This window comes from Buteo buteo, chromosome 13 (genome assembly GCF_964188355.1).
Source record: "Buteo buteo chromosome 13, bButBut1.hap1.1, whole genome shotgun sequence".
Taxonomy (NCBI): Eukaryota; Metazoa; Chordata; class Aves; order Accipitriformes; family Accipitridae; genus Buteo; species Buteo buteo.
In genome coordinates, this window is record NC_134183.1 from 18,235,775 (window position 1) to 18,259,782 (window position 24,008).

The following is a 24,008-nucleotide window of genomic DNA, read 5'->3' on the forward strand; positions in this document are numbered from 1 at the left end:
AAGGGCCAGACCTGAGAGCACCTGAGCCAAAGCGCTGGGTCACAGGGAGCAGGTCAGAGTGAACAAGGGCAATCCCCAAGTCACACCAGGTGGGGACAGGCTCCAGGCTGGGGGACCTTTGAGCAGGATCCCAGACTTTTGTCCCACCTCCGCTGGCCCTGAATCTTCTAGATGTCCCAGCACTGCCAGGGGCTGGGAGCAGGCTTTACTGATAGAGGCAAAAAGCATCAAATTCTTCCATCGCTGCACCCACATTTCTCTGAGCTGCCCTTTGCTACTAGGGTACGTGTTAACTCCTTCTTCCTGCCCTTCCTTTTGTAGTTTTAGCTCCAGCTGAGCTTTAGACCTCTGTTCATCCCTGCGTGTCCAAGCGGCAATGGTCTATTCTGTCCCTCCTGCTTCTTGCCTGCTCTCTCCTTCCCCGAGACACCCCGTGCCCAGCCACACCTGCCTGCCGCAGCTCCCCAGCCCCTGCGCAACAGCAGGGCTTGTTCCCTGTAAGTTTTCTTTAAAATCTGCTTGGCCGCCATCCTGTGGTGGTGACCCAGGTCTGATGTCCACTCTCCCAGTTGGGACAAGGCCAGCGCTGGCACCGCTGCAAGCCTTGGGTCGCAGACCTGCTCCCGTGTTCTCATCAGGACATCGCCACCGATGCAACCGGGGTACTTTGTGGATGCTGGCACGGTGCCATCCCTGCACAGCCAAAATTCCCAGAGGACCAGGACTGGCAACTGGGGGACTTGCAGTAATGCAAGCGAATGGAGACTTGCATTGTGGGTGCTTGGGGAGCCGTGGGTGCAGGGCTGAGGGTTTGGATGGAGCAGGGTTCACCATGCTGCCTCTCCCCAAGTCTGGTGGCTTCCTAAAAATCCAACGCACAACCCCATCCACCCCCAAAGTCACTGCAGTTCAACTGAAAACGCTTGTTTTCCTTGCTGAGTCCCTTCCCCCGCTGTAACACACATTTTGGTATGCATATCCTACAGTTAGCAGGGCCGTTTTCTTTGTTTCAATGAGTTTAACTAAAGTAATGTCAAAATATTCTTGCAAAAAAGGAACTGAAGCACTTTGCTTCCGAAAATGTCAAAATGCTTCATTCGGATTTCCCCCCAAACCCGTTTTTCATTTCCCCCAGCCCAAACCATTTGTCGAACTTGGCACAAAGCCCTGAACGGTTTTGTTTGCTACAAAAACCACATTGTGGGGGCGCAATCTGCTCAGCCAAAAAGCCACCAGGGACCCGGAGGCAGCACCCCACCGGTGCGTCCCCCCCCCTTTCTCCCCTTTTACACCAGATTTGCTCCTGCGGTGGCAGGTTTGCCTGCGAGTGGCTTGCTGCGGTGCTGCTATTGGGCACCCCAAGACCAGAGTCTGGCTTTACTTTGGAGCCTGGAGTTTCTGATAAACTTCTAATAAGCAGCAGGCACCTCCGGCCACGCTCGGCGGTGGCTGCGCTGTGGGGTCGCCGGGTGTTGGCGTGGGCTGCGCGCGCTGCCGGTTGTGAAGCAGCTGGTGGTGAAAGCACATGTTTTAGCCAAACAAGAAAGTTACAGAAAGGGGGAACCTTCGTGCTTTGTGAGCTGTAGGTGGGTGGCATGAAAAGGAGGCAAAAAAGAGCACATTTTCCTGCTGGTCTGAGTAAATGTTTAATCCCCAGTTCAGAGAAAAAAGCAGCTCAAAAGTGCTTTTTTTCTCAGCAAGTCTGAACCAGTCAGCCGGCTGCCTCCTCCCTCCGGCTCACACCCTCCCTCCCACCGCTCCGGAGGAATATCCATCCCAGTCTGCTCCAAGGTGCAGCAGAACACCCAGGGCAGGACGGAGCGGTGTCCGCACCCACCGGGCCAAGAGAGGAGAGGGGTCGGGAAGTTTGCAGGGCCGACTGCAGGCAGCGGCGGGACGGCGGCGTGCCCGGTGCAGGCAGCACGGGCTCCCACGCTCCCGCTTGCCTGCGCTACTCCAGCGGTTGAAGTGTCTGGGATGGGGTCCCCGCACTGGAAACGGCTCTGCCTTTTGCTCCTGGCAGGTTTAACATCCTCCCTGCTCCTCTACGGTCACTACTATGCTACGGTGGAGTTGCCCCCCAGCCAGAGGATCATAGCCAGGTAAGGGGGGACGCGGAGCGGGCTGGGAGGCAGGGATGTACAAATCCAGCATGAGGTACCATGCGCTGGGGTGGGGAGAGGGAATTGGGGTGCCGGTGTGGGCCCCTCAGTGCGGGTTATCTCGGCTGTGCCCCCGGTTGTTGACTGGCTTGGGAAATGTGCTTGCAGCAGGCGCTGCCCCCTCACGAGGTGTCCTGGGCACCGGGTCCTGCCTATGGCCACCAGCTGAGCCCAGGGGTGCCCAGCGCAGGACCTCGGGGTCGTGGGGGGCTGCAGGGGTCCCCACAGGGGTTCAAGCCATCAGAGTGCAAAGAAATCATTGCTGGGTCTGGGGATGGCTGGGGGTGCTCAGCCCCCAGCAGGATCAAACCCCCTTCAGCAGCCAGCCAGCCCCTCTGCAAGCCCCATGTGTCCCCGCTGAGCTGATTTAGGATCAGAGCCGGCTGATTGTCCTGGGGGGAGGTTTGGCCCCCATGGAGCTGCACTGATCCCCCCCACTGCCAGTGCAAGGCATCCGATCCTACTCGGATCCCCGGGGCTACTGCCCCATCGCTTGCAAACTCCCAGGGGCTGCAGCGTTTCCCAAACTCCAGCAATTTGCATCTCCCCATCTGTGGTCACATCTGCCTTCCCTGCAACTTCCCCAAGCCCCTTCCTGAGTCTCCCCGGTGCCAGGTGGGTGAGGGTGTTGGGGTCCCCCAGGGAGCCCTGGGGAGCACGGCTGAGTGGGCAGGGTGGGAGGGAGCCTGCGCAGCACTTGTCCTGCAGGACCAGCCACCCTCCTCTCCTGTGAGCGTCAGGTAATGTGCCACAAGAGTGCTGTGGGTGTCCCTGGCCTCCATGCTGGGTGCTCTTGGGTGCCATGGGTGCGATAGACCCCAGCTGCCAGGGTGCTGCCCGGGAATGGAGGGTGCTGTGGGGACCAGAGCCGGTCCTGCACGGGGTGATCTGAGTGCAGCCAGATTTGTGCTGGGAGTTGCTGGGAATGCAGCTGGCTGGGCTTCCCTGGGGTCCAGACGCTCTCTCTTCTCCAGCTGGGAGATGGGGGCTCTCCTTGCCCCCTCCTGTCCTGCCCAGGGCAGGGATCTCCTCTCCCGCTGGTCTTGCAGAGCAGAAGTATCCCCAGCAGCCCGGGCAGAGGTTGGCTGTTTTCACCCTCGTCCACGCTGGGCGAGCAGCGCTGCGAACAGCAGCAGCGTTAGCTTGTACCGCATGGCGCTTGGGGCAGGTTGCAGCTGGGGTGTGGAGCAGCTCCCCACAAGGAGCTTGATGTCCATGAGAGGGGAAACTGGGGCCCGCGAGGGCAGTGGGACATGCCTAAGGACCACGCTGGAGCTGGGAATGGAAACTAGCCTTGCCGTGGCACTGGGTCCGTGGCCCATCCCAGGAGCAGGGTGCAGAGGAGACCCACGGGATGGGAGCCGGGAGTGGGTTCCCCCCAGCCCGTGGCAGGCTGCAGGTAACTCAGTCACTGCCTAACCCTGCCTGGACCTGCCCCAGCCCCGGGTCCCCCCGCCGCAGAGCCAGCCCAGCCTCCTGCCCCACGACCGATGGGACCGAGGGTCAGCTCGTCCAGCCCCAGAGAGGAGCCCAGGGCGAGGTAGCAGGGAGCCGACCTGCACTCCAAACCAGAGCGAGTCCTGTTCGCTCCGATTCCCTGTGTTTACAAACACGCCGTCCCGTGATTGCTCTTTGTCCAGCCTGAACCGTGCACCCGGAGGAATTGGTGCTGCCCTGCCGATGGATGCGGGGCTGAGTCCGGAGCTGAAACTGGGACAGCTGGTCTTTTGCACGGCTGACGTGCCATCACAGAGTGCACGCTTTCTGCTCTGCCCGCCGTCGGGGTGGAAAGGGAGGGTTGGGGGTGCTCACTCGTCGGTGCAGGTGGCCACGTTTCGGCAGGGAGGATTGTGTGAGCAGCGTCTCTGTGCAGACTTACGGGGCGACAAAGGGGGTTGGGAGGAAGCTGACCCCCCACTTGATGCTGGCTGCTGCCAGCACCAAATCACCCGAGGGCCAGATACCCACGGCAATGCCCAGTACCCCTCCAGTTCAGCACGAAGCTGGTGGCAGCGGTGAGGCCCCTACAGAGATGGGCGAAATGCCCTCGTCCCCGCAGAGCTGGCCACCCGGTGCTCAGTGGGGCTGCAGGGAGCCGAAATCCCTGGAGCCCACCCCGGGTTCAGCTGGCCACAGCCTCGTCCCACTCCCTGCCCAGCCATCTCTCTGAAACCCCACCGGTGAGCTGCCGGCACTGCTTGTGGCTTTGTTATTAGGGGAGACAGGACGAGCGCGAAGCTCTGCCCAGCCTCACTGTGCCGCTCTGGCGCTGGGCCAGGGAAAGATGCTTTCTGGAGCTCGGCCCTTTGCGGTGGGATGGAGCAAACGCCTTCCGAGAGCGGGTTTGCGTTGCTGCTTCGGCTTTCTCAAATGGCTCTGCAGGGCCCTGGGAGTGTTTGCTGAAGATAAGGCCAGAGCGTGTGCTCACAACACTCATACACGGTGTTATCTTCTGGAAATGGGGGGTGGCCACAGACCAGAGACGTCATATTTGTGAATGCCACGGCAGTGAGAGAGCGCACCCAGGCTTGGCTGGCTCCGCTGCCGCAGCTGGTGCCCGGGCAGCCACGGGCCACTCCTTCCCCGGAGCCCCATTGTGCATCGGCCGGTCCCGGGCAGGGTTGTCATCTTCTGAGTCAACCAAGCATCACGAGGTGCTTCACCACATCCTGGCGGGTGACGTCAAAGTGTTTGGCTCCCCAGTGCGCCACTCTGTTTTGCGGGGGGGGGGGGGGGGGGGGGGGGGGTGTCCCCGGCCGCCCCACGCCCTCCCTGGCAGCATTTGGGCAGCAGCCACAGCCAGGATGGCTGCCGTGATGCTGGGGAAGCTGGCTCCAGCACCCACAGCGGGGATGCGAGTGCAGGGAGGTGCTGACGCAAGGACTGAGTTTATCAGGTCAGCACAAGTCCTGGAAAAAGCGATGAGCGAGTGCCACGCACCATGTGTGGCCACAGGTGGAGGAGGGAACCAGCTCCCGTTGAACATCAGCAGGAGCCAACCTGCCGGGCTGCCTGCGCCCACCTCCCTCCAGCCAGCCCGAGCACAGCCGGGTCTCAGCCCCCCGCGCTGCCCCGGGCGCTCCCGCAGCATCCCTGGCAGTTCGGAAAGTAGCACAGCACCCTCCCGCTGCCAGCGTCTGGGTCTTTGCCTTGTCCTGCAGGCACTGGGATGAGCCAGGGAATGGGAATGGAAGGGTCTGTACCAAGAAATAAGAGTGGGAGAGCTCGGAGGGCTGGGTGGGCAGAGATGTGCAGCTGGGGCTCGTGAGCCTGACGAGGAAGGGCTGGAGAGGCAGCAGGGTAGGAGAAGCTTTTTGTGTGCAGCTCCTGAGCAGTACGAGCCTGGGCATGGTGTGTGAGGGTAACGGCTTTTGGGGTTTGGTGGTGGGTTGCGCCTCTGTGGCCAGAAAAAGGGTGGGTGGCCAAACAGGGGGGCTTTGGGTGCAGGGGGGTGTGCTGCTCCGGGGAGCTTGGTGCTTTGCAGGAGCTGGTTCTGGAGGTTTCTTCAGTCCCTGGTCCATTGTTCAGGTTCTGGTAATGTTGATAAGCTCCTACTGGTGAGGCACATGGGCTGGGGATCTTCTGTGTCGTGAAATGGAGGAAGCAAGCAGGGCTGGGGTGGCTCGCTGAGGGTGAGCTCTGTGGGGGTCCCATGGCTGTTCGTTGCAGCTCAGCTGTTTTCAGTGCACAGAGCTTTCCTTGTAGCTGCTGTGAGACTCTTGCATGGGCGAGCTCTGCTCTGACCAGGGTGTACTGCCTGTACCTGGCAGAGATGAGCTGAAAGAGCAGCCTCCAGCGTAACCACGAGGTCTCCTACAGCCTTTGGATGGCCTTTCCCAGCCAGTGCCTTGCTGTGCACAGACCCTGCCAGGGCAGCTCCGCTCCCATCTGCAAGCTGAGGGAACAGGCAAGTTTGGTCAGGCTGGGTTTATTTAGATGCTCACAGCGATAACGCCAGAAAGGCCCTGCAGAAAGCTGCAGCTTTGGCATCTCTCTGGGATGGCTCAGTCCCACCTTGGTGGACCTTCCTGGGGATTTGCCCTCCCTCCTCTCCATCAGCTCAGGTGCTCCGGGGATGAGCCTCAGGGATGAGCTGGTGGCTGCAAGGAGAGGTGGGAGCAGTGCCAGCCCGACCCCTCTCCTGCCTCTGGGGCCAGCCCGGTGTCAGCCCTCCTGTACTGTACGCAGCAGGACGGCTCTTTGCCCCTGTTTGGAGGGCAGGATCTGGCCATGGGGTAGAGCTAAGCCAGGGACCTTGCCCCTGGGCTGGAGCGTGTGTGTTTTGAATGGTGGGGGCTCTGCAGGGCAGCAGCTCTTGCTGGGGAGCTGCCTTTTTATGGGACACTGAGGCAAGACGCGCTGGCTTGATTTCAAAAGCTGCCCTGCTCCTCTAGCAGTGCTGAGCCCCCTGCACAGGGGGGATACCTTCGCTCCCGGCATCCCCTGCCCAGAGCTGGCAGTGCTGGGACGGTGGAAGGAGGGAGCTGGGACTAAAACCTGCTTGGCCATGACTCCCTGTCCGTGCCTGGGGAGATGCTCCAGCCCCCAGTGCCAGCACCCAGGCAAGGGGCTGGGCTGTCCCTCCGCATCATGCTGTACCCCCAGGGTGGCACAGAGCGGGGTTTGGGTGGCAAACAGGTCTGGATCTACTCCCGGGCAGGGCTGTGGGTGCTGCTGGTGTCGACAGGGGCCGTGACGGGGATGGAAACCCAATGCCCGCCGCGCCGGGCAGCGTCGCGCCAGCGGGGGCCGGGGGGGGAGGCAGAGCTCCGCTCCCCACCTGCCTCTACCTGTCCCCAGGCTCCCAAGCAGAGATCCCGTAACAAGGGGGCCCTTGTCTCCTCCACAATACCCCCCTTCTGGCCTGAGCACCTGCCGGCTGGGCTGGAGGCGGCGCCGGGGGGCTCTGAAGGGCCCTTCTGTGCGGGGATGAATAGGAGCCTGTTCCCCTCCGGTGGGCTCCCACCTCCTGCTTGCCAGGCTGCGACCCTGCCTGCCCCTGGCCCCCAGTCCCACACACCCCCCCGGGAGGCCGGGTCTGCTCTGCCTGGCCCCGTAGGGCTCAGGGCACCCCAAGATGCTCGGGGTGGGAAGCCTTCTGCCTCTGTCCCCCAGCGCTAAACGAAGGATCAGGGCATGCCCCAGCTGGCCCCCTGGCAGAGGGGGGTCCTGCACACCCCGAGAGCCTCCAGATCCCAGTTGCTGATTGCTTCGCCAGTGTAGCAGTTGTATGTGTCCTGCTGGCTTGCCCAGCTTGTCCCAGCCTCATCCCTCTCGGGCTCGGGAAAGGTGGGATGGTGGGAAGAGCAGGGGAGGTCTCGGCAGGGTCTCCCCAGGGCTGCAGGCTGGGCTGGGTGCAGTTTTTGGAGGTGGGACCCACCAGGAGACAGGGGCTGCTTTCTGCACAAACCCCGTGTTTTGCAAATCTGTGGCTCTCTGCTTGCAGAAACAGGCGCAGACAGGGTGGGTGGGTGCAGGCAGCGGTGGAGAGGAGCCGAGTGGAGGTGACGTGGTCCTGCCCCGTGGCTCTCGCAGGTTGGGGGTGTCAGGGTGCAGTGGCTCAGTGTCACCTCCCTGGCTGAGCCCCTACCGGCTTCTTCTCCCAGCCTGCTGCGGCCAGAACCGCTGGTCCTGGCTCCATCGGGGACATTGCGCCGAGCCGGCAGCCACAGATGGGCCCTTGAAGGCAGCTTAGAGAGGTAAGGGACTAAGGTGTGCGCATCGGTCCGGGCACGAGCTGGGAGCCCCCTGCCCACTGTGGGGTTCCCCAGTGCCCACGTGATGGATTTTTAACTCCGCTATATGTTTTCCCCTTTCCAGTGGGAAGTCCTTCAAGCCTTCTGCCGAGCTGGAGGAGCCCAAGCCCAGCAGAAAGCAGGTAATCGTTAGCACAGTACGGTTAGCGTCCCTGGTGCTCCTCCTTGCTGGGTTTTGTTGGTTGAAGGTCTCTGTGGGGAAGCTGAAGAGGAGCAGCACAGTCTGGAAAGGGTTTTGTGCATGTGTGCGGAGGAGAAACCTCCTCCATCCATGCACATGGGTCTCCCCAGGCCTCCCTGCTGCTGTGGCAGCACCTCCCCTCGCAGTTCCCCAATGTGGAGGTTGGAGCCAGCATCACCCACTCTCTCCAACCCCATGATGCCTGGGCCACCAGCCCAGGCTGGAGGCTTGTAAGGATGGACCCAGGCTCTAGGAGGGACCGGTCCTGGGCATTGGGGCTGTTCTCGTACAGCAAGGGCCTTTAGCGGGGTGCCCACACTAGAAGGTGCTGAATCTTTCACGGGGCTCACGCTCTCAGGTGACTCTGTAAGTCCTGGTCCCTCCAGCCCCAGGGAGCTGGGTACCAAAGGGTGTTTTGCAGCAGGAAACTGAAGCATGAGGCAGTGCCCTTGCCTGGGTGACCCAGCAGAACATGTGATGGACAAGGAGCATCTCTGTCCCTGGGTTTGTCCTCTCCTCAGTGCCTGCTGAGGGGTGGAGATGTCGGAGGAAGGTAGACCCAGGCTGGAGACTGAACCAAGGTCCTCCTCCCTCCAGCCCAGCACGTGCCTCCGCTCAGTGATGGCCAGAGCAAAGGTGGACCCCAAGTTTGGGGATATCTTCCGCTTCGACACCCCCGTGCTGATGTGGGACCAGCACTTCACCCCGGAGACCTGGGACAGGCTGAAGGCACGACACGTCCCCTACGGCTGGCTAGGCTTGTCCCACACAGGTATGGACCCAAGCGGGATGGGGGTGGCAGCAGATGGGGCAAGGGGGGTGATGGGAGGGTGCGGGGCAGCTTGAGGGGCTGTGGAGCCCAGCAGAAGGGACTGAAGACATGGGGCAGGCAGAGAAGCCCTGCAGAGGAGCCAGGAACCTTGATCTCTTCCCACTCTGCCTCCCAGGGCGGAGGGGATGGCTTTGCAAATGCCATTTGCTGCATCTTGTGACATTTTCCCTGAATAAAAGCTCCAGTGTGTGCATGATTATTAACTGGGGCCGGAGGAGCTCGGACAACCCTCTCCATTGTTGCGGATGGAGATTGTTTCCCTTCCTACCCCAGACCCACTCTCTGCTCTCCCTGGCAGCCGCCAGCTTCAATCCCTGGGCTGGGAAGTGCTGGGGGCAGCGGGGGGGGAGTGAACCAGTGGCATTTGCAAGGAGACATTGTCAGGAGGGGACACGGCCAGCACAGGCAGCAGCATCCGCAGGGCTGGGGCTGGAGATGTCCCGATGCATCCCCATGCCTTGCACGGCCTCAGGTGGCCACTGTTTGGAGCAGGCTTAGGAAGGTGGGGGGCTGTGAGGGGGTGACACCGAGCCTGTGAGAGGCGGGACTGGCTGGCGTCCCCCCATCCCACCTGTAGACCCCTCTCCTACACGAGGATAGCATGAGCTTCCTTGTGTGCTGCTCCTGGATGTGCTCTTGCACAAGCTTGTCCGTGCGCGCTGTCGCACGCTTAAGCGCGCAGGTGCTCACGCGGGCTGATGCGCACCTTTTCCTCGCTGACCGGCCCCATCCTGCTCCGTTCCAGTGGTGGGCAGCACCCTCCGGCTTCTCAACACCTCGGCCAACAGGCACCTCTTCGACAGGGACGCTTTCCCCGGGGGCTGCGTCCGCTGCGCCGTGGTGGGAAACGGCGGCATCCTCAACGGCTCGCGGCAGGGCAAGGCGATCGATGCGCACGACCTGGTCTTCAGGTGCGGACGGGTCCTGGGCAGGATGGGGCCACGGGTGCTGGGGAGAGGCCAGTCCAGGACATGACATGTGTCCTGCGCTTTTCCCGCAGGCTCAACGGTGCCGTGATCAAAGGCTTTGAGGAGGATGTCGGGACCAAGATCTCCTTCTACGGCTTCACGGTGAACACCATGAAGAACTCCCTCATCGCCTACGAGGAGTACGGCTTCACCCAGATACCCCAGGCCAAGGTGAGACCCCCAGGGCTTGTTGGGGAGGTGACCCCAAATTCTCCCTTGAGGCTGGGCTTGCTCCCTCAGTCCTCGCCCCGCTGGTGTGGGCAGTGCCCGAAAGCCCCCCCCCAGGTGCCACGTCTGTGTCCCCACTGCAGGACCTGAAGTACATCTTCATCCCCTCGGATGTCCGGGACTATGTCATGCTGAAGTCGGCCATCCAGGGCATCCCAGTCCCCGAGGGCTCGGACAAGGGGGACAAGTGAGTAGCCCCCCCAAATCCTCCCCCCAACCCTCCAGCACCTTTGGTGATGTACCAGAGGGAGTATGACTTGCCTGCCCTCGCCCCGTGTCTGTCCCTGGTGGGATAAACCCTAAGTAGCTCCAGGACTCCTGTGACATGACTTCTGCCCTTCTCCTTGCCCCACTGCAGACCACAGAAGTATTTTGGACCAGAGGCATCTGCAGAGAAGTTCAAGCTGCTGCATCCAGATTTCTTGCAGTACCTTACAGCGAGGTGAGGATGATGAGGACCGTGGCTGCTGCCCAGCTCTGCTCCGTGCCGGGCTCAGACCATCTGCCTCCCACCACTGCTCTCTCCAGTACAGACCAGTGGCTGCCCAGCATCAAAACGCAGTCCCAGTCCTCCCCAGGCATTGGAACCACCTCTGCCCTACTCTCTGCAGACAAGGCAGAGGCATCTCTCCCCTGCCATTCCTATTTGCTGCAGCACAGCTCACATCCCCTCCTACACCTCACTGTGCTCACCTTGTCTCCCCATTTCCCCAGATAAATTAAATTTTGACCTAGTCTAACAGGAGCAGAGGTAGGGCCCAAAAGGATTGTCTCTTCCTACCTTTCATGAAAGCAGGCACCTGGGTTGGTGTGATTTCAAACAGCAGAGAGGTGCCTTTTAGCAACCTGCAACAAACAAGCTGAACCTTAGTAGTAGCCATCAGAGAATCCCCGAGCCCTGCATTTCACTTGGTGCTTCTGCCTTACCAAGCACTGGTGTCACCGAGTGTGTGATGGGGGCTGGATGGGTGCTGGGTGCTGCTGGGTCTGGTGCTGGGGGCCACAGTGCTGTGCCAGCCATGATTCCCCCCACCCCAACCTGCCGTGTCCACCGGCAGGTTCCTGCGGTCGGAGCTCCTGAACACGCAGTACGGCTCGCTCTACATGCCCAGCACCGGTGCCCTCATGCTCCTCACCGCGCTCCACACCTGCGACCAGGTAAGAGGCCACGGGGCCACCTTCCCCCTGGGGACAAGGACATCCCCCCCTTTGGTTGCTGGGGGCTTGTGAATAGCTGCTGTAAGGCTCCTGGTGGGGACCAGCGTGTCCTGGTGGCTGTCCTACATGTGCCACCCCATCCCTGGGGTGCATGGACCACCCGAGGTGGAGCCCTGACCCTGTCCTTTGTCTGTCTGTCCCACCTCCCTCCCTGCAGGTCAGTGCCTACGGGTTCATCACTGCCAACTATGAGCAGTTCTCAGACCACTACTACGAGCTGGAGAAGAAACCGCTGGTGTTTTATGCCAACCATGACATGATGCTGGAGTCAGCGCTGTGGAGGAGCCTGCACCACGCGGGGATCATGACCCTCTACCAGCGGTGAGGCTGGGCAGCCGCCCACAGGGGCAAGTCTGAGGACTCCTGTGGCTCTTCTCCTTTTTCCCAAAGGCCACCTTCTCCCTCCCGAGGGCTCTCCCCAGCTGGCCAGCCAGCCCAAGGAGCAAGACCCGCCACACCGCAGCCGGTGGTGGTGTGATGGTAAGGGGCAAGCTGAAGCTGGCAGAGAAATGTTGCATTTTCTCAGGGATCTCCAGCAATGTTTCGTGGCTCAGTGTGATTGAACATGGCCTTTGGGGCACCAAGAAGCAGCACAGCACGTGGCTGTGACCTCCCAGCCCCACGAACGCAGCTGTGGGGCAGCAGTGGTCCCTTTGAAGCACAGGAGGGGCAGGGTGATGCTGGAAGAGGATGCTGGAGACGTGTACGTGTGGAAAACACCCCTTCACTTTGCCATCACACTCCAGCTCAAATGCTCACCACTGTGGTGGGACCACAACAGGCATGATGAATCCTTGGACTGGAGACTAGATCATCCAGCTAACAGGAAGGTGGTGTGTTTGGAGAACACCTCCCTCCCAGACCACAGAGCACCTGAATTCCAGCCAGCTCTGGGTTGACGTGTGCCACTTCCCAGAAGGATGTTTGCCTCTGGGATCAGCAGGAAAGACAGCAGCTTGGCTGCCCTCCCCTGTGACAGATGCACAGCATGCCCTGTGATCTTCGCCTTCTCTAGGTCATGGTGTTTTCAAACAAACAAGGTGTTAAAAGCTATCAGCTAAGAAAAGGGTTACTGCAACTCAGCTGGGACATCAGAAATGCGGCTGGCCTTTGAGCATCCTGGAGGCAAGAGCTGGCCCACAGCCCACGTGTGTGTGGTAGTGGGTTTGTTGGGCTTTTCTTGCACAGGGACCACGTGGTGCCCTCCAAGTGCTTTGAGAAGGCAGCCCCATGCCAAGTGGGTTAAGGAGCCTGCTAGCTTGTTGGGTGAGTCTAAGTCATTGTCTCTTAATTTTTTTTCCTCCCCAGAAAAAGGGAGGTGAAGGTCTTGAACCCTTCAGCCATCCCATGTAAGCCAGCACTGCTCAGGAAGACCCACTGAGGAGGCTGCTCCAGCTGGTGGTGGCCAGAGGGTTGATATGGCACAGGGGAGGGAGCAGTGTAATCTGAGACACTTTCCCACTTTGTGTAATTACATAAAATATTCAATGTCTTCTTTAATCCCTGTTTCTGTTGTTTTGACGAACTGGGTGGGGGTAAGACCCCCCTATGTCCCGCAGCAAAGGAGCTGTAGCATGTAGTAGAGCAAGCCTTCGACTGGGTAACAGCCCCAGAGGCAGGGATGGGAGTGGGGTTAAACCGGAGAGACCTGGGCTGGCAGGGAGGACTGGTGCCCCAGGCAGGCTGCAGTGCTGGATCTCTGGGAGCAGCTCTGAGTACAGACTTTTTCTACTTGGGATGCTATTTGCTGTACGTCAGCTGGGGAGCAATGATTTACTGCAGAGATGGCAAGAGATATCCTGGTCATGAGCCAGGGAACCTCAAAACCTCCTCAAGCTCACAGCAGGTTGCTTTCAGGCAGTTCAAATGAGCATTAGTGAAGGTTAGTCTCTAAGCCTGTTCCAGATGTAATCTCTAGCTTGGAGCCCATCTTGTGTTCCTAGGTCTCAAATTAACCTTTGTTCGCATCAGAGCCACCTTACAATGGTACCAAGGCAGCCAGTCAAGCCTGTTTTTTTTTTATTCACAAGCATTCAGCAAAACCTCTTTCATGACAAGAATGAGCCTGATCTTCACATCACCTGACTAAGACAGCACCAAAACCTCCTCAAACCAGCTCTGGCCAAGCCACAGCACAGCCCATGAGGTGACTTTGAACATGGCAATCAGCAGCACCTTGATGCACAGGGCAAAAAGAACAGGTTTTAAAAACAAGTGCCATCACAGTGCAGCATCCTGGTAGAATCCCATCCAGCTCATGGGCAGAGCTGTTTGTGCACATCAGGCACAAATACACACGCCCTCCTTTCCTATTTCACAAAGGGAGGTTTTCTAGCCAAAGGTGTAGCCTAGCCCTAGAGTTAAACAGACTCTGTTTTAAGGGCTTACCAGACAAGGAACCTGATGGCTGTACTACTGCCTCTCACTACTTCTCCCTTTCCTTTGAGCTTCCAAGCAGACCACAAGAACTATTTCTGTCACCAGTACTAGCTTAGCCATAAGTAGTTTTGTCACTGTTACCATGAATTGCTTTTCTGCAACTTTCAGCGTCTGCAGACACTGAAGTCTTCACGTATCAGGGAGGAGCAGGTCTTGCTATGAAGGGTAAGCTCACAACTGCTTGAATTTCAGAAAGCATTTTAGCCCCAAACCCCACTCAAAACCATTTCGGTTCAAGTAGATAAGCTTTACAAAAACCCCAAACAAAACCCAACTTCAACTCCCAAGATTTTCCATAACTTATTTTATTCTGGAACAGAAGACAGCAGGGAACCACTTTTTCCTCCAGCCAGCTGTAGATCAGGTCCTAGTGGAAAAAAGACAGTGTTAGAGCAATGCAACTGTCAGCTGAGAAGTTTCCAATTTGCACTATTTGAGAGTACAGGTCTTGAGACAAAAACTAGCTCCCCCCAAGCCAATGGCACTAGTGCCCAAATCCTCTTTGGCTTTACTGGTAACTTACCCATGATGTGGTTGCAGCAAACACTGAGCAGTGAGAAGCCTGTGGTTACGCCCAAGTGGTCATTTTACACTGTTTCAAATGATGGTATCATTTGTGAGACCCACTCCAGAACAATCTTCCTTCTCTTGCTTCTAGAGTTGGGAGACACCACAAAGCAATGCTGTAACTGCTTTCCTAAAAATTCTGAAACAATTCCTGCCCCTCTCTATTGTCAAAGCAGTGAGTAGCTTTTACTTTTCCTATTTATCATCAGACTGCCTCGTCACTTTTTTGCCCTCACTCCTTGGAAGCCAAAAGCCCCACGTGCTCTTTCCAGTGACTGGTCCCACTTGGAAAACAGCTGTATTGACAGAGCAACCACTGTGACTGATGGTTTGTTAGCACCATTCCCCTCCCCTTTTGTATACCAACCTTGACTTCTCAAGAAGTCTGTTGTTGTCGAGTTTGCTGGTTCAGCCTTCTTCTGCAAACAAATACAAATTCTGTTAAATAAAGCGTAAAATTATTTAGCAGAATGCAGCTGTCAGCCACCTAGAGAGAAAGTGCTGTTACAGCGTGTGTATTCAATGACTGTTCATCAGGTGAGAAGCCGTGGGTTGACCCTGGCTGGATACCAGGTGCCCACCAAAGCTCCTCTATCACTACCCTCCTCAGCTGGACAGGGGAGAGAAAATAAGACGAAAGGCTCATGGGTCGAGATAAGGACAGGGAGAGATCACTCACCAACTACCATCATGGGCAAAACAGACTCGACTTGGGGAAATTAGTTTTATTTATTACCAAACAGATCAGAGAAGAGTAATGAGAAATAAAAACCAAAATCTTAAAACACCTTCCCCCCTACTCCTCCCTTCTTCCCAGACTTTGCTCTACTTCCTCCCCCTCCAGAAGCACAGGGGGACAGGGAATGGGGGTTGCGGTCAGTTCATCACACATTTGCCGCTCCATCCTCCTCAGGGGGAAGACTCCTCACACTCTTCCCCTGCTCCAGTATGGGGTCCCTCCACAGTCCTTCACGAACTTCTCCATTGTGAGTCCTTCCCCTGGGCTGCAGTTCTTCACAAACTGCTCCAGCATGGGTCCCTTCCATGGGCTGCAGTCCTTCAGGCACAGACTGCTCCAGTGTGGGTCCCCCACGGGGTCACAAGTCCTGCCAGAAAACCTGCTCTGTGGGCTCCTTTCTCCACAGGTCCACAGGTCCTGCCAGGAGTCTTCTCCAGCACAGGCTTCCCACAGGGTCACAGGCTCCTTTGGGCATGCGCCTGCTCCAGTGTGCGGGTCCTCCACAGGCTGCAGGTGGGTATCTGCTCCACCATGGACCTCCATGGGCTGCAGGGAGACAGCCTGCCTTGCCATGGTCTTCCTCACGGGCTACAGGGGAATCTCTGTTCTGGTGCCTGGAGCACCTCCTCCCCCTCTTCTTTACTGACCTTGGGGTCTGCAGGGTTGTTTCCCCCACATATTCTCACTCATCTCTCTGGCTGCAGTTGCTGTTACACGGCAACTTTTCCCCCTTCTTAAACATGTTACCACAGAGGCACTACCACCGTCACCGATGGACTCGGCCTGGGCCAGCGGTGGGTCCGCCCTGGAGGCAGCTGGCATTGGCTCTACTGGACACAGGGGAAGCTTCTAGGAGCTTCTCACAGAAGCCACCCCTGTAGCCCTCCCACTACCAAAACCCTGCCACACAAACCCAATACATGAGATAAAAATGCATTTCTTACCTGCCCTTCTACCTGCTGCTGTGCCTCCCTGTTTGGATAAGCAACTTAAAAGCTCTTTGCAGATCTAAACTGTGGTATGACAACAACAGGCAGCGCTTATAGTCCCTGTACTGAGCCTTGCCATTTCCGGGCTCCGGAGAGCTAGCTGCTGAACAGCCTGTGTGAATAGGACAGTGCTTGTGCTGCAGTTGCACACCACAAGGGCAGGAGGAAAGAGGAGAGACGCTGCTTTTGGCCTACTAGTACCACTTGTGTCATCTGAGTCTTTGCAAGCGGCAGGAGACCCACTATGGGGAAATACATAAGCCTCAGTGGACAGTTGTTTCTCCCTCACAGCTGGGTTGTCAGACAGGGATAACAGCACATCACAGGCTCAGTTTCTCTCCTGCTCTTGGCTATATAAACTCCTCAAGTTCTACAAAATTACATACAGCAAAGACACCCAGATGCCAACATGCTGATGACCAGGGTTCTTCATGATGACTAGTATTTTTTCTGGTAAGCATTCAAAGACTAGGTAGATTAGGTATTCTGCGCAGCAGACAAGTCATGCTGCCTACAGATCTGACATATAATTGGTAAATTAAAAACAAGCAGCAGGCAATACTGAAGCATTCTTACCAGCCTGAAGCCCAGCTTAGCAGCTGTCCTCTTGCCAAAGCTGTCTTTGGGCAACAGTACAACCCCAGGATTCTGCAGGACAATTTCCTCCTAAACACAAGTTGTATTGAACACTGTTAGCAACAGTACTCTGTATAAAGTCTGTCCTCTGCTCAATTCTTCTCCACCTCTTCTGAAACAAACAGCACTGGGTCACAGAGCAAGAATTAAAGACAGGAAGTTTTCCGTTCAGAGGCAGGTAATTTCTGACGCAAACTTAGCACAGCAGAAACCTGTCCCTTGGAGACAAAAGAGCATGCTTTCAGTGAGTTGTCTCACTCAGATACAATAAACTTCGGGAGGTGGATGCTATTTAAATTCTTGCTTAGAAAAAAAACCCCACCAGTTCTGAGACTTTGGTGGTTTAGACCCTTTTTAGCCGTTTCAAGCAGACATCCTCCTCCTCCTCCTCAGAGACATCTTAATCCAACTCCCTCTTTGCACACAAGAATAATCCATTCATCCAGGATGTAAATTGTCTATGGGTTTAACTTGAGAAATGCATTCAAACAGACCTAGAACAGACACATCCCTTCTGGGGAAGGATTCTTCAGGGTGTGCCCTTTCTAGGATGACCTTTTGGTGTATGTGAACTGCACCTCCCCACCCCCAGCAACCCGATCCAAGTTTGAAACTGTCCCAGTGCACCTCCAGGAAGGCAAACAGAACAATTATTCTTTCATTAGGTCTATTTCTGTGACAAATACAGTTATGAGATGAGCTGTGTCAAGTGTCTCCATAATGGGCTGTCATCCAATCCCTCTTACTTCTAATCCCTTCTACTCTTGCTCATCTTTGACCATGCTGACAAGCAGGTGCTCTACTGGGCACCAACAACAGTAAAATTCCCATTCATTCTGTGCTGCCTTTCAACTTGTGCTCCATGGCAGCAAAGGGCTGCACAGTCAGGTGGCAGCTGCAACAAAGCTACAGCCTTGATTGGCTTAATTATATTAATCAAGCCATTGGGCTTTTATATCACCTCCCAGTAGCCCTGGGGACACAGAAGGATATAATTTGACACAGCAGAATGAGTCTCACTTCCATAGCCTTGTAGGAGGAGAAAACTAGATTATGACAAGCTGATGTTTCTCACCATTGTGCAGCTGGTGCAGGTTTACTGACAGTCCAGTGAAGGAATCAGCTTCCCAGGCAGGTGAGTGTTTTTACCCTTGCTTGACACCATGCCATGCTCTGAAAGAGAGGAAGGTGACAGAGAGTTAGTTCATGTAACAGACCATTCTTTTCCCTTTGTGTCTTTAACGCTGAGCCTCAGAGTCATGCTTCCACAGAGGAAAGATTAATTTCAGACAGGGATAACTTTATCATCACTAGCTCAGCTTCCAGAGCAGCCAAACCTGGGCCACGCAGGGCCAGCCCAAAAACTCAAGCCTGTTCTTGAGTCTGTGGTTAGCGTGCTACTCCCCTGGGCAGCAACGACACCTGCAGCGTACAACTCGTTCCGCTGACCTCCTTCTGCGTGGGTACGCGGTCAAGAGCAATGGGTAACGTGGGCTCAGCCCGCTAAACCTCACTGCTTGCAGGGTGCTCAAAGACAAGGCCCAATACTGTACTGAGGGCAACGCTCAGGCAGAGCTACACCAGCTGCTGTATTTAATTCCTCCCACAGGCGCTGCTGGGGAGGAATCGGTACAAGCGTAGTCAAAATCGGCGAGCCGAGCATCGCCCGGGCCAGGCCGTGGTGCCAGGAGCATCCCCCGCACGGAGAAGGCCGGAGCCCCGTCCAGGCGGCGAGCAGGAGCCGCGGGGCCCACCGCAGCTCGGCCTTGCCTCCCTCCACCCACCATGGCGGGGGGGGGGGGGCACCATTACTTTCCCCACAGGCAGACGTCGAGGCCTCGCCGCGCCCCATAGACAGCCGCAGCGGCGCGCAAGAGTGCCCCGCTTCCCCTACCGTTATCCCCGCGCCCCTCGGGGCTGCCGTGCCCACGGATGGCTGGCGATAACGACCCGCCCTACTCACCACCTGCGGCCCGGCCTCCATGTCGGCAGGGAGCGAGCGCGGTGAAAGGAGGGGGCGGGCTGCGCGCGCCCGCTTCTCCCGCCAAGCCTCGCGAGAGGCGCGGGGGCTCATGGGAAGTGTAGTCCCGTCCCGCCGCGGCCTCCATGACGGGCCCGGACCTGCCCCGCCGCTCCCCCTCCCCCTACGGCCGGGACACCGGCCGAGGCACCGTGCCCTCGGGGATGGCCCCCCGGGGCCGTGGGGGTGGGCTTGGGTTTGTGACAGCGGGTGTCTGGGGGGGGGGGGGGCAGGACTCCTCTGACAGGAGCCGTGAGCAGGGCTGGGTCCCTCACTCCGTCCTGTCTCTGCTGGGTGGGGATGCCAAATGAGAGAAAGAGAAAGAAAGAAATGTGTGTAACTTCTCCCTAGAGTGAGGCTCGACTCTTCCAGAGGCTGCTTCCGCGGCTGTCGCCTCACTCGAGGGCTCCGCAGCCGGTGCAGGGAAGCCACGGAGGTGGATGGGGTCAGGCTCAGCCACACGGGCTCGGAGCTGGGCCTGGGCTCCGTACGCAGAGCTTCTGCGCTGTCATGCTGCTCGTTAATTGCATTTATTCATTCTTCATCTGCCCGGTTTACTAGGGAGACGCACATGATTGTACTTAGCACGCTAAATGCTTCAAAAGGCTGAACAAGCATTAGCTCATGTAGGAAGGGGCACACTTCAAAAAGACTAATTAGCTGGAGATTGGGGATTAGTCAGAGATTAGTTAGTAAATGTATGTGCTGTGCTTTGAATACGTGATGCTTCCAGTATGTATTAGGATTGTCCTTTGCTGTTAAAACCTGCCATGAAATGTGTAGGATTCTGTTTATCTTATGAACAATAACAAAGTGTAAACAGAACCGAGGGAAGAAAAAAATAAGAATAGCTAATATCCACTTTCTTGCCCCAAATCTTTATCCACCCTTGTGGTGAAAAGCTCCAGTGACTGGAAATGGAAAGCAGACAAACCTGAGACTGAAAGCGGAGAATCTGAGTACAGATGAAAACCCTGCATTTAATTGGTGTCATCCCTGAAATGTCTGAGAGAAGTGGGGGATTCACAGTCCTTTGGGGCATTGGAATCAAAGATGTGCTCGTGGGAAAGTTGTCCAGTTCCCCACAGCAATAGCAAAGTAAGCTTCCTACGTTGGCGTTGTATGGCACGGCCAACTCATCTGTTGTCTGACATGTGAAAACACCACCTCGTGTTATCCTGAAGAGCTGAGCGCCGTGAGCTGGAGGGAAGTGCTGCCCAGGGGCTCAATGTCTCTCTGCTCCTGGATTCCCTCCGACGGCAGGGAGATGGCTCCATGCTGCTGCCCACACCGGCTGGCCCTGTGCTCCGGGAGGCCCTTCTCCAGGCAAGACAGTCAAGTTCCCAGGGAAAGGCAGCATGACTTCATGTTTATTTTTAGTGCTTGGATCCTCCTGGTCTTGTTCCTGTTTTAGAACCTGATTCTTTTTTTTTTTCAGAGCATACATTTAACCCGACTTGTGAGTCCTTTGCTCTCCAGAATGGCCCATGGTGTTTCTTAAAAGTCTCTTAAAAACTCAACAGACTGCAAGAAGTGCCTTTTTTTTTTTTTCTTCAGTGGTGCAGGGAGGTTGTAAAGAGATGCCAAGGTGCTGTTAAAAATAAGCAGCTTCCAACATAAGTGGCTGACTATGAGGCCTTCCCCAGCCCTCTGTGCCCTCTGCTAGCTGCAGAAAGCTAGCAGGCTGCCCTGGCAGGTTGGGCAGGAGCCTGGAGGAAGCAGCCTGCAGCAAGTCCCATGCCTTGGCATGAGGACATGAGAGAGCTTCAGCACCTTCCTGCCCTGCAGGAGCCTGTTGCACAAGTGTTGACCAGGTGGGAAGGCGGATGATGATACAGAATGGCAGTAATTAATGCAGTCTTCACTGCAGCGGCCTTTGCTCTGTGAAGATGTGGCTGGCAGTCTGCCTGCCTACTTTTAGCTTTCCGAATAAGCAAATACATAAAACCCCACAACTAGAATTAGCCCTTTAACTCCCCAAGGGACATAAGTTTTTTTAAAATAAAACAAATAAAATCCTCCCTTGTGCAGAGTTCAGATCCTGGAAGGAGAGAAGACAGACTTGGATGTGCTGAGGGATTTGCCACCATCGTGATTTTTGGGTTGAAGCTGCTCAGACCATAGAGTAACTGTCTGCTTGTGCCTATAAATGGATAAGCTCCGCCAGGTACCAAGTAATGAACTGACTCAATAATTAAAGCTCAGGAGAACAGCGTGAGTTAAGTATGCGGTAGATTGGCTGTAATTATTCATGGTTGCAGTGCATAGATAATGTTTCCAAGCATATTTTAGAGGCAGAACAAAGACTCTGGATGAAGAGAGATGGTGATCACCTTGCCCATGCCCACGGTCTCCTAAATCTCTGCAACTTCGCCTGTGGGGGACTTAATCAAGTTTTCTCAGCTCTTCCCTTTAGAGGGCGTCCATGTCACACACATCTTCGGCGTGCAAACTTCACCCGGGAGCTGCAGTACAAGGCAAAGCCTCCCAGAGGTCAGCAGAACAGGGTGGCTCTTCTGAAGGGTCTGTGAACCTTCCTAGGGATGCGAAGGAAGCGACAGTCTGGTCTGAACAGTTCTGGTTGAACATATTCTCCTTCCTCAGGCAGTTGCAATGCTGCTTCCAGAGGCAATTTGGACATAATTTTGATAGATGTCCTGTGGCCAATCTCCATCAGCTATGGTATTTTCTTGCTCCAATCTTTGAAAGGTTGAGCAAGTAAGGAAAGCTATTAAAAGGACATGGAGATCTTCTACATGTGAACGTTTTGGGGCTGCTCTCAACTTCCCAGCAGAGGATCTGGAGGCGATTGTGTCCTCCAGCAAATTGTATGATATATTAAGCCCCCATCTTTCTGCTTTCTCAAGGCACTTCAGTATTTGTCCTGCAAAACCACAGCATTATGCTCTACAAAGAAGTCTGAGCTCTGCTGTAGGGTATTTGGTTATCCATAGAGCAGATAACAGGAGCATGGGCAGAACATGTGACAGAGAAGGGAAAGAAGGAAAGACAAACAGAAATCATTGACAGAACCTCTCTAACTTCAGCTGGGCTTTGATCCCATGCTTAAATTGAAGGACAAGGTCTCCTCCCAGTTTCCCACCCATTTCCCCTCTTGGCTGTCTGCAAGTCCCTCCAGGGAGAAACTTGCCATGCTTACTGACAGCAATGTGATTTCTTCCTGGTTGCCCCCTCTGCCTGTTCTGGTCCCACCCTGCAGACAGGGTTCCACAAAGCCTGGAGAAACAAAGCGTCTGTTCAGAGATGTCGTGCTGTGGTTATCATCTTTGACATATGGCTGGGGGAAGCAACCAGGGTATCTGAACACATTAAAAAGCTAGTCCCCCATTGCTAATTGCGTCTGGCAGGCACAAGCCCCCTGCGTGGCTTGAGCGTATGAAGCACAAGGAGACGCTGAGGTGCAGGGGGTAGCTAGATTGATGCTTGTCTCTGTTACATATGCTGTGTGCACAGCAGTGCACAAAGAACAGTCCCTTGGGGTATGGCTGGAGATTGCTTGCTGGTATTTCAGGTGCCAGACTTCTGAGAGAAAAGATCTGTAGTGTTAAAAAAAGCCTGCCATGAGGTCCCAGATCCTGGTGTCTGCTGCTTCAAATCAGTCCCAAGAAATACCAGAAAGGCTCTTTGGAGCTTAGTAGCAGACAAGCAACATCTTCCCACACAGGACAAGGCATGCTGCAAACAAAACACCCTTTCCTTCTCCCAGCAGCAAAGCTCTTAAGCCTCCATTTAATGTTAAATATACACTTAAACCCATTCCTCCTCAGTATGTCCTATGTGCTTATGTAGAATTTTAGCAGGCTCAGAAATGCTCTGCTGTAACTGAAGCCTATCTAAAGTCTGAACCTCATACACTGAATAACAAGAGCTTTATCTTTACAGAATATCTGTGCAATGAAGGGATGGCTTTTCTGGAAGCATGGTGGTATCTGCAGGCAGGGCTATGATATGAATTCCTGCAGGTGGAGAACAGAAAAGGTTCCCCTTTCTCCTCCCAATGGTGCTGAACAGCAGAAGAAATGGCAATTTCAGCCACTCAGCTGTTCCTCCCACTTCTTGCCCTTTCCTCAACTGAGTTTTGGGCACAGTGCAACAAAACCAGTCTTAAGGTACCATCTTCAAGTGCAACAAGGAATGGAGCTTGAGGACATCATGTCAGGGGAATGGAGACAAGCTGATCGGCTGACTTGATCGCTTCAGGCCCGATGTCCCAGCTAGGCAAAGTGACCATCTTGTCAGAGCTAGCCAGATTGCATTCACAGCTTCGCTCCTTGGAGGAGCTGATCAGAACAGAGCGCACACAACAAATTGTTCTGATTGCAGTGCATGCATAGATAAATCCTGGGGCCAGACATATGCACTTGTTGAACAATAGCAGTAGGAATCCATCCTCTTCATGGATGAGTATGTTTAATTAAAATGTATATCCTCAGAGCATACCCAGAGATGGAATATGTCTACAGCTGCACAAATGCACTCAAAGATAGTAGGAAAAACTTAACACTGTAAAGCTAGTGAAACCAGGAGTAAGATTTCCATTACAGAAGGTCTTTAAGGCCAAGCTAGATAAGCAGTTACCAGGAATGGAGAGTTGACCTTGCTTTGGGCAGAGGTGGGTCCTCTCTATTTTCTGTGTCAGCCTGAGAGATTAAAGACATGGTAAGCAGAAAGGGAGTGAGCTGGTGTAAAAATATAATACCTAGCCAATATTAATGAGTAACTTCTCAGGCCCTCTTGCATCACAAACAGTATTTCTGTTTGCTTGGATTACTTGGCCAACCAGCCGTTGATTCAGTCAACCCAGTCTGCACTGTCATATAAGCAATATTTCATCTATCCAGCTTCGATACAAGAAATATGCTAGGCACGCATGGAGCAAACAAGGATATTCTTGCAAGTAATTAGCATAAGCTGCACTGAGGTCAAGTGGTTGTGTCAGCATAATACAAATCACCAACTTTTCTTCCTACCGAAGACTGAAAATGGAGAATTGCAAATACCATATCTCTGGCTCACCTCTTGCTTCCCATTGTTTATACCAGAGGAAGGAGATAATTGTTTTGAGGTACTTTTGAGAATAGCATGTCTGCTACTTTCATTGCTTAGTGAGAAAGAACGTGTTTAAATGATGAAAGGTTACATTATTTCAGGACCTGTTAGGTCATTTTTCTTGCCCTTATGCGGGGAAAGCAGGCCAAATGCCTAATTTGACCACATCCAAAGTAGTAAGCTGAGGCCTCATGAGATTACAG

The 24,008-nt window shown here is 55.4% G+C and overlaps 1 protein-coding gene, 1 long non-coding RNA gene and 1 other non-coding gene across 3 annotated transcripts; 1 reads left to right on the plus strand and 2 right to left on the minus strand.

Annotated features, from left to right (window-relative positions):
- Positions 1-1,760: 1,760 nt before the first annotated feature.
- On the plus strand, positions 1,761-12,953 carry ST6GALNAC2 (ST6 N-acetylgalactosaminide alpha-2,6-sialyltransferase 2). Its single transcript, XM_075044935.1, has 10 exons — positions 1,761-2,102; positions 7,769-7,861; positions 7,983-8,040; positions 8,697-8,871; positions 9,677-9,842; positions 9,932-10,070; positions 10,211-10,314; positions 10,486-10,569; positions 11,186-11,285; positions 11,503-12,953. Exons 1-10 carry the CDS (start codon positions 1,978-1,980, stop codon positions 11,668-11,670), a joined length of 1,212 nt encoding a protein of 403 aa, XP_074901036.1. The 5' UTR covers positions 1,761-1,977; the 3' UTR covers positions 11,671-12,953.
- A 1,120-nt stretch (positions 12,954-14,073) lies between these two features.
- LOC142038949 (uncharacterized) lies at positions 14,074-18,758 on the minus strand. The gene is made up of 6 exons (XR_012652750.1): positions 18,679-18,758; positions 17,791-17,888; positions 16,656-16,745; positions 14,719-14,770; positions 14,308-14,438; positions 14,074-14,151 (listed from the first exon to the last, which is right to left on the minus strand). It is a non-coding gene; the product is annotated as an uncharacterized LOC142038949 (long non-coding RNA).
- On the minus strand, positions 17,960-18,034 carry LOC142039282 (small nucleolar RNA R38). The gene has a single exon (XR_012652858.1). It is a non-coding gene; the product is annotated as a small nucleolar RNA R38 (small nucleolar RNA).
- Positions 18,759-24,008: the final 5,250 nt, after the last annotated feature.